At 42.7% G+C, this 17,587-nt stretch overlaps 1 protein-coding gene across 1 annotated transcript; it reads right to left on the bottom strand.

The window, feature by feature from the left end:
* Positions 1-1,749: 1,749 nt before the first annotated feature.
* gpn3 (GPN-loop GTPase 3) lies at positions 1,750-17,099 on the bottom strand. The gene is made up of 8 exons (XM_038789067.1): positions 16,970-17,099; positions 14,248-14,356; positions 12,651-12,818; positions 11,274-11,398; positions 10,662-10,777; positions 6,270-6,366; positions 4,972-5,100; positions 1,750-2,345 (listed from the first exon to the last, which is right to left on the bottom strand). The coding sequence occupies exons 1-8, from the start codon at positions 17,015-17,017 to the stop codon at positions 2,280-2,282; spliced, it is 858 nt and encodes a 285-aa protein (XP_038644995.1). The 5' UTR covers positions 17,018-17,099; the 3' UTR covers positions 1,750-2,279.
* Between the last annotated feature and the right edge of the window lie 488 nt (positions 17,100-17,587).

The raw sequence follows: 17,587 nt of genomic DNA, 5'->3' as shown, positions 1-17,587 counted from the left end.
ATTCTCACCGTGTCTGCGTGAGTCTCATCCCCACAACCCAAAGATGTGCACGGTAGGTGGATTGGCCACGCTAAATTGCCCCTTAATTGGAAAAAATTAATTGGGTACTCTAAATTTTTTTTAAATGATGTGCACGTCAGATGGATTGGCCACACTAAATTTTAAGAAGAAAAAAAACTTCATGCAGTTACGATTTATTTTGCCTTACTTATATTTTTAGCTTTCACTTTAAAAGCGTATTGGGTGCTTTTTATGTGGCTCATGGAATACGATCAGATCCTATTGATCTCTGCAAACCACATGACAAATAACAGGTGGTTGCACCAACATAATTCAAGACAGTTTTGCAATATGTTTTCATGCATTACAATTGGGAGACCACTTTTGGGCGTTAGATCATCTTCTTGATGACATTAGATAATGTTTTGTTGAACGAGCACACAGAGACCACATCTCAGCTGACCTAAGTCCCCTGGAACAACATGTAGAACAAAGCACCCAATACGCTTTCAAAGTGAAAGCTAAAAATATATGTAAGCCAAAATAAATCGTAACTGCATGAAGGGTTTTTTTTCATAAAATTTAGAGTGGCCAATCCACCTGACGTGCACACCATTTAAAAAAAATTTGCCTCACATCAGTAGCCCATGTCGACTCTGCTGCAGAATATTTTTCTGCCTTATAATCCTGTAGCTACCAAACAGTTGCCAAGAGCAGTTAAATCTATTCCAACAAACTGGCTGGAATCATACCTGGCACAAAGAAAGATTGTTCTGGTTGCTGAAGGCCAATCACCTCAGCTCCCTGACATTGCTGCAGGAATTCCTCAGAGCAGTGTCCAAAGTCCAACCATCTTCTGCTGCTTCATCAATTGCCTTTCCTCCATCAGAACAGGGATGTTCACTAACGATTACATAATTCCAATCACAACTCCCATGAGCAGCAAAACTTTAGGTTTGGGCTGATAACTGGCAAAACATTCACACAACACAAGTGCCAAGCAATGACCATCTATAACAAGAGAAAATCTAAATATCTTCCCCTTGACATTCAACAGCATTACTATCACCGAAGCCCCACCAGCAATATCATGGGGGTTACCATTAACCAGAAACTTAACCAGTCACATAAATACTATGATTACAAGAGTAAATAAATGTTGGAAACTGCAAAAGGATCTAACCTCCTGACTCCCCAAAACCTGTCCACGAACCTACAATGCTCAAGTCAGGCGTGATGGAATACTCCCCACTTGCCTGAATGACTGCAGCTCTAATAGTCAAGAACCTCAACACCATGGAGGACAAAGCGACCCATGTTACTGGCACCTCATCTGCCGCCTTAAAAAATAATTCCATCCACCAAAGATACACCATGGCTGCAGCATTTACCATCTTATAAGATGCACCACAGCAACTCGTCATGGCTTACTGATAGCACCTTTAAAACTCTACCACCCAAATGTCAACGGCAGCAGGCACACAGGCACACTATCATCTGCAAGTCCCCTCCAAGTCACATCCCGATTTGAAAATATATCACAATTCTTTCACTGACCCTGGGTCAAAATATTGGAACCCCCTCCCGTAACAGCACTGTGGGTATATCTACACCCATGGACTGCAGCAGTTCAAGGTGGCCACTCACCTTAGGGATGGCCAATAAACTCTGGCCTTTCCAGCAACACTCATATCCCATGAATGATTTTTTAAAAGCCCATTGAGTTTTACCTATTATATAAAAGTAGTATTTTGAAACAGAAAATTAGATTTATTAAAATAAAACTTACTGTACAATTCCTGACTGCCCATTTTGCAGTCCATCAGAAATAACTTACTCTAACATACTTTGGAGAACACATTCTGAAAGCAGAAGACATGCAACTGAGGAAAAGTAAAAAAAAACTATCCTTCACACAGCTTAAAGCAAACAATCTTTTAAAACGTTCAGACCTTTAAAAGTTACTTCAGGTAAAAATAATTTGCCACCATTCTTGCCAAACATCAATTAATTATTTTTCATACCTTGAATAGAATAGGAACCCCGGGTATTGATAAATTATCTGCACATAATTATCTAACAAGCTCAAATAATAATAATTTTGTTTTGATGTATAAAATCAGTTTTGATGGATTGAGATCTCCTCCACACAATATGGTATAAATCAGTTGAGTTCCTTAGGAAATGCTGGAAAGAGGCAGTGCCAATGGATCCAAACAGAATGCTTCCAACACATCATAGGTTTAACTGTTCCAAACATTTGGTCATATCCAAGAACCTCAGTCTGCTGCTGCACCTTGGAAAAACTGCTCACTTGTGCTTGGGGTATCAGTGTCTTCTTGATCCTGCAATAAAGGGTCCATTAGTAAATGTAAAAATGGAAGCCAGTTCTGAAAACCTCTCCCATTTCTTTTTTTAAAAAATATTTTTATTAGCATTTTCAATTTTATACATAATTGCATTTTATGTTTGACATGTACAATACATGGAACTCATTTATACCTATATATACACATCGTGTTACCTTTTGGCTTGCTGCGCTATACTCTACCCTACCCCTCCCCTCAAAAATATCCTCCCTATTCGCTCGGGGTATATTTCCCTCTGCGCTTCTGCTCCCTGCCCCATCCTTCCTTTGTGCTTTCTGCTGTCTGCCTTGTGGGAAGGGGGGGGAAGAGGGCTCATCCGTCCCCTCCGCCTCCCTTTGTGATGTTTCCCTCATTTCCCCCAGGTTCCCTCCTCTCTCCCCCCTGCCCCCCCCCCCCCCCCCCCCCAACCACACACAGAGTTGTGTATTCCTGTCAATCTTCTTCTAAACTTTATTTTCTTCCTTTCTGGTTATTGTTGGCTTCGAACACGTCTTGGAACAGGCAGACAAATTGCCCCCATGCTTTGAGGAAGCCTTCCTCCGATCCTCGGATGGTGTATTTGATCTTCTCCAAGTGGAGAAATTCCGCCAGGTCTGCCAGCCTGTCTGCAGCTGTGGATGGTGCTGCTGGTCGCCAGCCGAGCAGGATTCTCCTGCGTGCAATTAGGGAAGCAAAAGCTAGGGCGTCGGCCCTCTTCCCCATGTCCAGCTCTGGCTGCTCTGATACACCGAACATTGCCACCCTCACTCCCACAACCTTGGACATTGCCTTGGAAAAAGCTGGCCAGAACCCAACAAGTTTGTGACAGGTTAGGACTATATTCATTGGAGTTTAGAAGCGTGAGGGGGATCTGATCGAAACCTATAAAATTTTAACAGGATTAGACAGGATCGATTCAGAAAGAATGTTCCCGATGGTGCGGGTATCCAGAACTAGGGATCTGGATTGAGGATAAGGGGTAAACCTTTTAGGTCTTGTTAGCGAAAGACAGCATGGTTTTGTATGAGGGAGGTCATGTCTCACTAATTTGATTTAATTTTTTGAAGAGGTGACAAAAATGATTGATGAGGGAAGGGCTATGAGTGTTGTCTACATGGACTTTAGTAAAGCATTTGATAAGGTATCTCATGGCAGGCTGGTGCAAAAGATTAGATCACACGGGGTCAGGGGTGAACTAGCTGGATTGATTCAGAACTGGCTTGGCCACAGAAGACAGAGGGTAGCAGTGGAAAGATGTTTTTCCGAATGGAGTTCTGTAACTAGTGGTATTCTTCAGGGATCAGTTCTGGGACCTGTGCTTTTTAAAATATATACAAATGACTTGGAGGAAAACGTAGATTAGCAAGTTTGCAGATGATACTAAGATGACAGGGAGTTGCAGATAGCGATGGAGATTGTCAGAGAATACAACAGGATATAGATAGGCTGCAAAATTGGGTAGAAAAATGGAGATGAAATTTAACCTGGACAAATGTGAGGTGATACATTTTGGTAGATCCAATTCAGATGGGAGCTATAAAATAAATGGCAGAACCATCAGGAGCATCGAGACACAGAGATCAGGTCCACAGATCCTTATAAGTGGCAGCACAGGTGGAAATGGTGGTAAAGAAAGCATATGGCATGATTGCCTTCATTGGACGGGGTATCGAGTATAAAAGCTCAAAAATTGTTACAATTATATAGAACGTTGGTTGGGCCACATTTGGAATACTGTGTCCAATTCTGGTCACCCCACTACCAGAAGGGCGTGGAGGCTTTGGAGAAATACAGAAAAGGTTTACAAGGATGTTGCCTGGTATGGAGGGTATTAGCTATGATGAGAGATTGAATAAACTGGAATTGTTCTCCCTAGAGAGACGGAGGCTGAAGGGCGACCCGATAGAAGTTTATAAAATTATTTGGGGTATAGATAGGGTGAACAGTTGGAGGCTTTTTCCCAGGGCGGAAATGACAATTACAAGGGGACACAAGTTCAAGGTGAGGGGGGGGGGGGGGTTCAGTGGAGATGTGCAGGGGGAATTTTTTTATTTTTTTTTATAACACAGATGCACTCTTGCAACCACCAAGTGAGGTGGTTGAGACAGATACGTTAGCGACCTTTTAAGACTTATCTGGAAAGGCACATGAACAGATGGGGTATAGAAGGATACAGGCGGTTGGTCTAGATAGGACACGTGATCGGTGCAGGCTTGGGAGGGCCGAAGGGCCTGTTCCTGTGCTGTACTGTTCTTTGTTCTTTGACTTGAGGTAAGGAGAAATTTCTTCAGAGTGGTGAATCTGTGGAATTCACTATCACAGAACGTAGTTGAGACCAAAATACTGTGTAATTTCAAGAAGGAATTAGATATAGCTCTTGGGGTTAAAGAGATCAAGGGATATCGGGGAAGGTGGGATCAGGGTATAGAATTTGATGAGTAGCCATGATCATAATGAATAACGGAGCAGGCTTGAAGGGCCGAATGCCCTCCTCCTGCTTATATTTTCTATGTTTCTATCTATGGCTTGGAAAGAGTCCTAAATTACTAGGTTGAAGGAGAGTGGGTGGTCAGGACAAGCAGTATCACTGGAAAAATCTTACACAGAATTATATGTCACTCACCTTTGGTTCTTTGACTTCAAAATCCTCTCCATACTGAATGGAGAAGTCAATGTGCTGCAAGACTATATTAATGCATTCTTCATCTGAGCGGTCAAATGGCAAAAAACGAACCATACTGTAGTCATCAACCTAAAAAGACAAATGTTGATGTTAATAAACGTTATCAAATGTTTGTACAGCATTCGGAGGTTCGCATTCGGATAAAACCTAGAAAATTGTCGATCCCATGATTTTCACTACTGAAAATATAATAATAGCACTTTAACCAATATTTTAAAACAAATTATAGTAAAAAGAACAAATTGGATATTACTTGCAAAAAGACCAGTAGCTTTTGTATTACTTTAAAAACAGCCACGGTAAATTTACATTTTTGAGAAAAGCCCAGTTTAAAATCAGAACTAGTTGTCATAGTCTTTGGTTATATCCAGTAAATTGGCTTGGAATTTCTCAAGAACAAGCACTGAAGTAATGATGTATCCATGGTACGTGCCATTACTATGTCTTGAATTCTCTTGGAAATGGCATAAGTAACATAAGCAATTACATGCAGCACCCAAAAATGTCCTGGGACCTTCCCTGCAATGCTTTGCTGTGATTCTCATCAAACACTGAGAATTCTAGTACTACAGCTGTATTCTCTATAAAATCAACGCTGAGGTTCACTTTGCTGCCAGAACACTGCACCGATCAGCGCCAGTGGAGCGGCACAGCAGCACAGTGGTTAGCACTGTTGATTCACAGCACCAGGGACCTGGGTTCGATTCCCGGCTTGGGTCACTGTCTGTGCGGAGTCTCTTAGTTCTCCCCGTGTTTGTGTGGGTTTCCTCCGGGTCTCCGGTTTCCTCCCACAGTCCAAAGATGTGCAAGTTAGGTGGATTGGCCATTCTAAATTACCCTCAGCGTCCAAAATGGTTAGGTGGTGTTACTGGGATAGGGTGGAGGTGTGGGCTTAAGTAGGGTGTTATTTCCAAGGGCCGGTGCAGACTCGATGGCCCGAATGGCCCCTTTCCGCACTGTAAATTCTATGATCTTTGTCCTTAGATTACCAATCCTCAGCCACTGGAAATACTTTCCCCTTATTTACTCCATGAAAACCTTTAATCATTTTGAACATTATTACTAAATGTTCTCTTAACTTTTTCTGCTAATATTAACCTCCGTGCCTGTTGTTATACAGAATTACTTATTTGTACAAAGATGGAATACAGAATTTGTTTGAGACAAGCTAATTCAAATACAGCATTTTTGATGGTAATGGAAATTTGGCTTTTTTTATTGCAATGCAAACGACTTACCAATCCACAAATTGCTTTTGTTAGCTTTTTGAATTTCTTGCTTTTCCAAGTATCAGTTGAATCCTGCATCAATGAATACATATCAGGGTCTAAATACCTTTAACGAAATATTGGGAAATGTTACTGACATAAATGCCCAAAAGCTGTCAAAATAATTTCTAAAAATGTACATGAAAAGTTTGGTGTAAAATTGTTTTATAAAGTGAATCTCCAAGTGTCAGTTCTTTTGCTGATTTGAGAACTCATTATGAGAAAGTGAATATAATTTAGTAGAAAAATTAATGAAACAATTTTAGCATTGCATCTCCCAGCATGTTATCACCTGAAATAAGCTGCACTTGCTTTAAGTTGCCCTGTGTGTTGTCACCCATTGGAGAATAAACAATGTAAAGTCAGGAGGTGTGGTTCAAATGCCCACTCCAGAAACATAAACACAAAATTCAAGCTGATACTCCTATGTAATACTGGAGGAAAGGGTGCTGGACTCTTGCAGTGGTGTCATCTTTTGGACAAGACATTACACCAAGGGCCTGACCTCCTTCTCAAGTGAGTATAAAAGATCTCACGGCAATATTTTGAAGAACAAGGTAGTTTTCCCCTCTGCCCGAGCAAAGTTTATTCCTTAATCAACAATACTAAAATATAAATGATTTGGTCATTATCACATTGCTGTTTATGGGACCTTGCTTTGCACCAATTAAGACTGTCCGGAATACAACATTGCAATTGTGACTACACACTTTAAAAGTACTTCACAAGCTGAAACATGCATTGTGACATTCTGAGGGAAGTCATTTATTTCTTTAAAAGCATTACCACGGGTTCCTTAAAAAGCGAAAGACCTTTTTTTTTTAAAAAAATATTTATTGGCATTTATATATTCACACAACAAACAAAACAAAACAAGCAACGGGGCTGCAAATAACAAACTCACCAAAATACCCCACCATCCTGCCCCTCCACTTCCCAACTCCCCTGCCTCCCCATTTTTACCACCCCCCGACATCTTATTGTTTCTCGAAGAAGTCGATAAGCAGCTGCCACCTTCGGGCAAACCCCACCACATCACCCCTCAAGGCTAACTTTATTTTTCCTTTTTGTTTATAAATTTAGAGTACCCAATTATTTTTTTCCAACTAAGGGGCAATTTAGAGTGGCCAATTCACCTAACCAGCACATCTTTGGGTTGTGGGGGTGAAACCCACGCAGACATGGGGAGAATGTGCAAACTCCACATGGACAGTGACCCAAAGCTGGGATTCGAACCCGGGTCCTCAGCGCCTTAGGCAGCAATGCTAACCACTGTGCCACCGTGCTGCCCCAACTTTATTTTTTCTAACCTGAAAAACTCTGCGCCCGAGTCCCTCCATTCCAACAATATCAGTCTCCGGGCTACCAGGGAGGCAAAGGCCAAGACATCAGCCGCTCTCATCCCCTGGATTTCAGGGTCTTCCGACAGTCCGAAGATCGCTACTTTTGGACTCAGGACCACCGTCACCTTCAGGACCTCCGACATAATGTCGGCAAATCCCTGCCAGAATCCCCCAAGTTTAAGACATGCCCAAAACATGTGGACATGATTCGCAGGCCCACCCGCTCACCACCCACACCTATCCTCCACCCCTTCAGAAAACCTGCTCATCCTGGCCACTGTCATGTGCGCCCTGTGGTCCACCTTAACCTGGATATGGTGAAGCCTAGCACACGATGAGGATGCATTCACCCTCCTCAGGGCCTCCTCCCAAGAGCCAAGCCTCCAACTCCTTACACAACTCTTCCCCCAATAGCGCTTCACTACCCCTATCGGGACACCCTCCCAATCCACCAGATCCTTGTAAATTTTCCCTTCCCAACCCCGGTTCTTGACACCACCTTGTCCTGTAGCTCCTGGGGGACCAGTTGAGGAAAGGATGGTAACTGCCTCCGGACAAAGTCCCTTACCTGCAAATACCGGAACCCATTCCAGACGGGCAGCTCGAATTCCTCCACCAACCCTCCAAGCTCGGAAAGCCGCCCTCAATGAACAGATCCCCAAACCATTCAATCCCTGCCCGATGCTACCCCCAAAGCCCCCCATCCAGCCCCGACCCCTGGAACCGGTAATTTCCACAAATCAGTGCCCAAACCAAGGACCCCTCCAGCCTCAGGTGCGGCCGCCACTGTCCCCACAACCCAAGGGACGCCACCACCACCGCCCCACAAACCTCAACTCCACTCCAGCAGCACCTTCTTCACCCGTGGGGTTTTACCGACCAAACAAACCCTGAAATCATTGCATTCACCCTCCTAAAGAAAGCCTTAGGAATAAAAATCGGGAGGTTCTGGAACACAAACAAGAACCTTGGGAAGACCGTCATTTTCACCGATTGTACCCGTCCCGCTAATGACAGCGGGAGCATATCCCACCTCCTAAAGTCTCCCTTGATCTGTTCCACCAACCGAGCCAGATTCAACTTGTGCAGATGCTCCCACCCTCACACCACCTGAATGCCCAAGTACAAAACGCCCTCCCCAACCACCCTAAACGACAACTCCCCCAGCCTCTTCTCCTGCCCCCTCGCTCGGAAAAACCTCGCTTTGCCCCATATTCAATTTGTACCCGACAACCAGCCAAATTCCTACAAAATCCTCTTAATCCCCCCAATACCTTCTAATGGGTCCAAAATATACAACAGCAAGTCATCCGCATACAGCAAGACGCGATGCTCCAACCCCCGTACAATCCCCTGCCATTCCTTTGACGCTCTTATCGACATTGCCAGTAGCTCTATAGCCAAGGCAAAGAGCAATGTGGACATCCCTGCCTCGTCCCCTGATGCAGCCGGAAATATTTTGAGCTCACCCGGTTTGTCTGCACTCGCCACCGGTGTCTGGTACAGTAACCGGACCCAGTCCACAAACCCCTGTCCAAACCCAGCACCTCCCACAAATAGTCCCACTCCATCCAATCGAAGGCCTTCTCCACATCCATGGCAACCACCGCCTCCACACTTCGTCCCTCCTAGGGCATCATTATAACATTCAGTAACCTCCTGATGTTGGTCGATGCCTCCCCTTATTGAAGTCCATCTGGTCCACCCCTATCACCCCCGGCACACAGTCCTCGATCCTGGAGGTCAAAACCTTGGTGTACACATTTAACAACAAAATTGTCCTAAAGGACCCACACTGCTCCAGATCCTTATCTTTCTTTAAAATCAAAGGGATTGACACCTGCGATAACGTTTGGGGTGGGGGAGGGGGGGGGGGGGGGGGGGGGAAGAGACCCCTGCTCTCTCGCCTCATTAAACGCCCTTACTAGCAGAGGCCCAGCCCCCCCTCTCTCTCTCTCCCCCCCCCCCCCCCCCCCCCCCCCCCCCCCCGGCCCCCAAAACATTTTAAAGAATTCCACTGGGAACCTGCCTGGGCCCTTCCACCAACCCAATGGAGCTCCCAGCCCCTCCTCCACCCTCGCGAACTCCAACCCCTCCAAAAGTGGCCTCATTCCCTCCACCCTGACTCATACAGCCTCCTATAAAAATCCCCAAAGGTTAGTGGAGGATATATTATAGATATTGGTTTGGTGTTACATGCCATTCACCCCCACTGGATCCAAGACCGTGTTCCCCCATCCTTCATTTTTTCGATTTCCCTCGCTGCCTCCTGCTTTCTCAGTTGATGTGCCAACATCCTACTCGCCCTTTCCCCATATTCATAGACCGCCCCTTCAACCTACTCAATAGCCCTACCGCCATACCCGTGGATAATAACCCAAACAACATCTGAAATTTCTGCCACTCCCTCAATAGCCCCACCTCTGGGGCCTCCAAATACCTTCTGTCCACCTGCAAGATCTCCTCCTCTAACCTCGCCATCTCCGTCTTATCCCTGTGTGCCCGTATCAAAATAAACTCCCCCTCCTCCCTTAGTACTGCCTTCAATGCCTCCCACAGCATGCCGGCCGAAACCTCACCTGTGTCGTTCAGCTCCACATGTCCCCGAATGGCAGCCCTTACCCACTCGCAAACTTCATTTGCCAACATCCCCACATCCAACCCCACCCCAGCAGGATGCCTCCAGGCAACCTGGAGACCTCCACCCCAACAGGTCTCGCCTCCGGGCGATCAACAAATCCAAATACGTCGCTTTTCAGTCAAAGTTTTTCCACAATAATTTCTTTTGCCCAACTTCAATTTACATTTTCTTTGCCATGTAACACCACAACCAATATCTATAATTGCATCAATAATTGAATTGTAAAATTCAGAAATAATTTTCAGCTTTCACTTGTGAAAAGACTTTAATAAGGGTCAATATAACAAGAGATATTTCTGAAAATGTATTTCATTAATAAGTACTTTACAATAAGTAACATGTATAATAGGTCCAGATACAACATACGGTTTCACTTACTTTTCAATTTCTTTTTTTGCTTTCTTGTTCAGTAAATCCATTTTTGTCATGATATTGACCTGAGGAATTTCCAGAGATACCATTGCACCGAGAGCTGTCAAAACACCTGACACAAACTAAGAAAATTACAAAGTTATACATCTGCATACTTTAGTGAATGTCAGATTTATACTATGCATTAATCAGATATAAAATAATTAATAGTTTATGCTTGGGCTGATGGGATGTGTCTGTGTTAAATGTACTGTGGGGTGTTGAGCTACCCGTACAAAAAAATCCCAGATTAAATTGTTTTTTTGTCATGGTCACCAATCTCAGTTGGGGTGAGGGACACGGTAGTTAACCTCTGTGCCTTTAGGCTATAAAGGAGAAATCCACTTTCTGTGTTCTCACTCTTTTTGTCATCCTTCTGAAAACCCTGCGATATTGTAAGGAGACGGTATCAGATTCAGGACCTTTGTCTCTGCAGTCAAATCACTTGCTGATATCATGATGATATTTAATAATAGTACGTATTCAATAACATGTTATGTAATAATTAGATAGCTACAAAGACTTCAAATGCAACGGTGCAGGTTTACTATGACATTCTGATCAAGTAGTGAAAACTACCTTGAATGACTCCACCATAAATTGAGAGTCAACAAGAAATACCCCGCAGACACGAAACTCCCACTGCTGCAACTGTTCCACTAGCTGCTTCATTATTGGAAGATGAGTGTATAACTCAATCTGACCTGTAATTAAGGAATAAAGGTACATTAGGGTACAAACTGTTTGCAGACCCAACCAGGTACATGAGGGTATAAACTGTTTGCAGACCCAACTTATAAAGGTATAGTTACAAAGGTGCTCACAGTTCCAAGTTGAATGTATAAAGCTATCATAACCACTGCATACTCAAAGCCCAAACTCCACACCTGATGGTCTAATGGTAAAAAGAAAACTGAGGCATAACACAAAGCCACATAGATCAGACAGAACATCAGGGCCTCACGGTAGCATGGTGGTTAGCATCAATGCTTCACAGCTCCAGGGTCCCAGGTTCGATTCCCGGCTGGGTCACTGTCTGTGTGGAGTCTGCACGTCCTCCCCGTGTGTGCGTGGGTTTCCTCCGGGTGCTCCGGTTTCCTCCCACAGTCCAAAGATGTGCGGGGTTAGGTGGATTGGCCATGCTAAATTACCCGTAGTGTAAGGTTAATGGGGGGATTGTTGGGTTACGGGTATGTGGGTTTAAGTAGGGTGATCATTGCTCGGCACAACATCGAGGGCCGAAGGGCCTGTTCTGTGCTGTACTGTTCTATGTAACCCATCCAAACCTGCAACAATGATTGTGAAATATAGATATGGATGAGAGAATAGTCAAGATTGGCTTTTCTTGCTTTCTTTTATCTTGAGATGACATGATTGAATAGCTTGCTAATGCTCACTATGCAAATTTTCTCATAGAATGGCTTTTGGGAAAGGTATTAGGAGCTGCTGACACTCAGATTTCATGAGTTAAACTCTTCAGAAGGGATGGGGAGGAAAAAGAAAATCCCCAAATCGGTATGCTAGTAATGCAGTAGGTTTTTGTGATTGCTCTTTTGACCAGATTTATTTTCTAAATCGGAGATTACTACTGTATTAGTATTATAATATAATCAAAATGTTGTTAAGCCTTATCAGTACACTATGCCAAGTTAAATGTTTGACAAAAATGAACAAAATTTAACCTGAATTCAGGGCTTTAAGGTATTTGAAAAACAAGACAGAGATGAGACGGGGAAATTTTTTATTACACAGCAAGTTATCTGTTCCACCATAATATAGGGTGCTGGAAACAGATTCAACGGCAACATTCAAAAGAGAACGGTTAGGAAAGTGAAACTAATTGGATAGCTCTTTCAAAGAACCTACACAGCCACAATAGGCCTCCTTCCAGACTCCAGTTCTGCTTCATCATATCATTATCAAAATGCTATTGAAAACACACCAATTTCTACCTACCTGGACAATCGAATAGTATATAGTCATCTTCCACATGACCTAGACAATCTGCCAGCCAATCAAAATTGTTGGCGAAGTATTCCATACAGAAAATGAGTCCACCATTCGGACCAAACCGCAAAGAATCATCCTCCATTACATCGTCCACTTGGATGAGCTCCCGGATATCTATATCCAATAACAGTAAAAAGGGTAATCACTGTAAAATTTATAAATCAGAGGAACTCAGTTTCAAAACTGGACATCTTATCAAAATAACCAATGTAAGTAAATCCACCATAAACAATTATTGTAGAATAAAACTACAGATATAAAAGATAATTTGCTCCAACTCTATTTTTTAAACAATAACCATGGAATAGGGTTTCAATAACCATGGATCCAGGTGCTCCGGTTTCCTCCCACAAGCCCCGAAAGACGTGCTTGTTAGGTGAATTGGATATCCTGAATTCAGCTTCAGTGTATCTGAACAGGTGCTGGAGTGTGGCGACTAGGCGAGTTTCACAGTAACTCCATTGCAGTGTTAATGTAAGCCTACTTGTTTCCAATAGTTATCCGGTAAACCCTTGTGAGGCTGGTTTAGCTCAGTTGGCTCGTCAGCTGGTTCATGATGCAGAGTGAGAGGTTCAATCCCCGTACCGGCTGAGGTTATTCATGAAAGCCTATCTTCTCAAGCTTGCCCCGCTTTAGGTGTGTTGATCCTCAGGTTATATCACCCCCAGTCAGCTCTCCCTCTCAAAAGGGGAAAGCAACCTATGGTCATCTGGGACCATGGTGACTTTTCTTTTAACTATCTGTGTATAAGGAGATTGGTTAATATTTACAGTTTCTGGCTCCTAAGTGAAGATATAAATAGACAGGTAGTGCACTCTGACATAGTCTGTAGAAGTGACTTTGATCCAAACTTGTGTACAAATTATTAGGTGAACATTAAGTGTATCCTTCAACGCTTTTCTTGGAATTCAGTATGCCACAAAATGTAAAAAAATATTTTTTATGCATTTATTAACAGTTGAACAGTACTCAGCAAAGCAAAGCCAGGCCCCCATCCACTTTAAATTCAAATCTAAACTGAAGATTTCAAGATCATGAAGCGGATTGACAGAACTGCAGGATTTTGTTCACAACATCTCGGGATTCAAATACTTGGAGACAAGTTAAAAAGTATTGAAGGAAGGCAGGTAGATTTATTTTGATGCATACAGATTTGTGAACTAAGTCACCCGGAAAGATAATTGATAGGAAAAACACAAGTTGAATTGGCAACCGCCTGAGTTTTGGAACGGAAAAAGGATTTAAGGGATAATGTGGTAAAATGGGGTTAATGTAAAATTGTTTTCTTTTATACATTATTCACCTATAAGAAAATTTGTGTCATTGAGAGAATTTTCTACTTCGTAATTTATTATTCAATTGCGATTTACCATGAAAATGAAATTCTGTTTGCAATAGCACATTATATTATGCAAAGTATACACAATCTACCAAGGGCACAGTCTTTATACAGTTATGCTGGAATAGCAAATTGCTAAACTTTGTTCTGTTTAAGTTTTCAGAAGAACAGTTTAAAGAATTGAGAAGTTATTGGTCAACTCACCTGCCAAGATAGGATAGTCAAAGTATTCTGCAGCAGGGTCAAGGTTCACCACCTGCACAGATCGATTTAACACCTCACAGTGCTGCTGTATAGTGGAACAGTAAGTGCTCTGAAATGAAAGACAGCAAATCCAGCTTCTGATTTAAATATCATGCATGAAATACACAAATCAAAGAAAGCAGGAATTCTTCCAGACCTGGTCCCTTATAATCTAACAACTCCTAGCTTCATGACTAGAAATTTGCAACATTCTGTAACCAAAAAGTACTAAATTTCACTGCTGAACCTTGTGATGCTCATCAGCATAACTAGATGTTTGGTTTAGACATATTAAGAGCGCCAGTTGTTTTAAAGGCATAAGGTCCCCATATAATTACTGCTGATACCTACCATCTACTCTTTTGGGGATTAAAAAACATAATGGATACAGAATAACATAATAAAATAATTTCAACAAGGTGTACAAAATACAAAAATAGAATTTGTAAAGTAGAAACCTGTTTTTCGTAAAGTTTTTGTACTCTTTGAAAACTGATGCAAATAGAGCCTAGAAATATTTTACAACATAAATGATATAACTAATTGTTTATGACTAATGGATAACAATAATAATAATCTTTATTGTCACAAGGAGGCTTACATTAACATTGCAATGAACTGTGAAAATCTCCTAGTCGCCACATTCCGGCGCCTGTTCGGGTACACCGAGGAAGACCTATAAACAGGCTAAAAAGGTCAATTTCGCCACACTCCCAGATGACCATAGACTGCTCTCCCCTTTGAGAGAGAGTTGACTGGTGGTGGTTTAGCTTGAGCGTTGTGATGACCGCCTGGGCGAGTGCGCGGTTAATTCCAGCCCCACTTGACCCGGAGTCATGACACAAGTGAAATTAATAAATATTTCTGAGAAAAACACATGAAGTCTTTGGCTCTTTGCTGCCCAATAACTACAGTCACCAGGTTTATAAATTTAAACATAATTAACTTTATTAATTAAATATGCAGCAAATACAACAGCAGCAAATATCAAATTCCTACCCCCCGTCCACTTAAGCTCACCCACCCTCTACACACAAGACAGACAAACAGAGAGAAGAGGGGTGTAAAATAATAATAAAAGTAAAGTCTGTTTGTTTCAGATGGTTGTTTCTAGCACACCTCTTAAATTTAGACTTTTAATTTGAGATTTTTGTTTCTAGTCTGACACGGTTTTCACTGTAGATTCAGCTTTTCTGGAGAAAACACAAGGGAGAGAGAGCCGCTTCATTCCTCTTGGCATCCAGGATTCCAACTGTTTCCCCAGCTCTCGGAAAATCATCCCACTCAGACATGACCCAATCACCGCCCATTAACAGGCAGGATACGGCCTCCTGGTCAATTATTTGACCACTAGCCAACCAATCAAACCGAGTCCCACTGATCTCTCGGGTGCCAAAAAGTCAGAGTCCTGCTGTCCACAGGCTAGCAGAGTGTTCCCTTTTGTAACTTTTGAAATTCTCACTTCCCTTGCTCGGCTTAAAGATATATGTCCATTAAACAACCATTGATCAAACTGATAACAGCAAAATAAAGATAGGGAAAATAAGGCAATCAACAAGAAGAGCCCTTACAGAGACACCAGACCTCAGGTAATGGGCAAGGTTGGAGAAGGTGGGGCCTTCATGAATAACCCCAGTCAGTCCAGGAATTGAACACATGCCGTTGGCATCACTCTGTATCATGAACTGACCGTCCAGCCAACCAAGCTAACCGGATTTCTCCCCTTCCCCCCAATTTTTTACAAGTTGTTGAAGCATGGAATGATTTAATACAAAGCTGTGGCAGGGACCATTGCAAATATTAAGGAAAATGTAGATAAATATTTGAAGACGAGGAAGTTATGGGTATACAGGGAGGGAGTAAGCAGCAGAGTAGTGCAGTGGTTTGCACTGTTGCTACACAGCACCAGGGTCCCAGGTTCAAATCCCAGCTTAGATCACTGTCTGTGCACAGTCTGCACGTTCTCCCTGTGTCTACGTGGGTTTCCTCCGGGTGCTCCGGTTTCTTCCCACAAGTCCCAAAAGATGTGCTGTTAGGTGAATTGGACATTCTGAATTCTCCCCGTGTACCCGAACAGACGCTGGAATGTGGCGACTAGGGGCTTTTCACAGTAACTTCATTGCAGTCTAATGCAAGCCTACTTGTGACACTAGTAAAGATTATTATTAGTCAACCAAAAAGTCAAAGGAGATATCATGGGCGGAGTGAGCTTCCACATTGCATGTTGTGTAACAGCATCTTTAGTCTTAAAGACTAGGCATCGAGGTTGGCACTCTTATGGACTGAACTGATCACTCTACACATCTCACGTATGGAGCAATCTGCCTGGACTGTACACAGAACAATACTTTTCACAGCCCCTCGGTACACGTGACAATAAATCCAAATGTAAAATCTAAACCTAGGACAACCAATAAATATTTTGCATCTCAACAAAATATTAAGACAATTTCAAAAATAATTAAGGATATTGTAATAAAAATATTTTGTAGCAGTCTGCGGGAGATTTCTTGACAACAGTGTAGGTGGCAAGTTGTTATAATAAAAGCAGACTGTCAGCTCTGGCCCAGTGGCAGCGTGTTTTAGCCAACCCCCACCAGACCTGGCGTGACTTCCAGCCCGGTTTGGTGTTAGATTAAAAACATGCCGTTGTTATGTCCGGGGTTTGTAAGGTGTCAAATACCTTCCCGCTGCCGGCAGGTCCCATCACCAGTTGGGCAAATCGAGGCATCTCAACACCGGTCACCCGCCAACTACATCAATACAACACCGGGGCCCAGGGCGCCGCGGCGGCGCAGTGCGCAGCTTCCGGCGACGGAAGCCCATTTGCAACGCGCATTCCGAAATGCGCTCTTCTCCAAACAATCACCTCTTTAACCTCGCTTTTTAAAATATCATGAAAACCAATGCTTTCAGAAAGAAAGTATTGTTCCTCTCTTCTGCAACGTATGTATCACCTCTGTTTAAACCAAGTACGTACCTGCCTCCTTACATTCTTGGTTAAAACATCAATGTTCAAAAAATAGTAACAAAGGGGAGGAAGAGGGCTTTTGCACTATGTTTATATTTCCATGTACATTGTTTTTTCTGTTGTTATGAAACCATAAATACCTCAATAAAATGTTTATAAAATAAAAATAGTGACAAAAACAGACCAACTGGTTGATGGAGACAACAAATCTTTTGTGTTGAAATTCCAGTTTCATAATAGAAATGGTAGTTTAAAGTAACATGCCCAATTTATTCGATGGGGCAAATGGTCTCCTGTGACATATTGTTTTGAAAGACTTTCATTTATATG

The sequence above is a fragment of the Scyliorhinus canicula genome, chromosome 1 (genome assembly GCF_902713615.1).
Source record: "Scyliorhinus canicula chromosome 1, sScyCan1.1, whole genome shotgun sequence".
NCBI classification, from domain to species: Eukaryota; Metazoa; Chordata; class Chondrichthyes; order Carcharhiniformes; family Scyliorhinidae; genus Scyliorhinus; species Scyliorhinus canicula.
Note: the sequence above shows the minus strand (reverse complement) of the source record. Positions and strands in the feature narration are given on the sequence as shown.

Excerpts from the sequence above, each read along its gene's own strand:
- gpn3 (XM_038789067.1), bottom strand. The coding sequence starts at position 17,017 with ATGCCTCGATTTGCCCAACTGGTGATGGGACCTGCCGGCAGCGGGAAG. Across the intron at positions 14,357-16,969 it reads GACCTGCCGGCAGCGGGAAG|AGCACTTACTGTTCCACTAT; the intron begins GTATTTGACACC and ends CTTTCATTTCAG. Across the intron at positions 12,819-14,247 it reads TGACTATCCTATCTTGGCAG|ATATCCGGGAGCTCATCCAA; the intron begins GTGAGTTGACCA and ends TATTGGATATAG.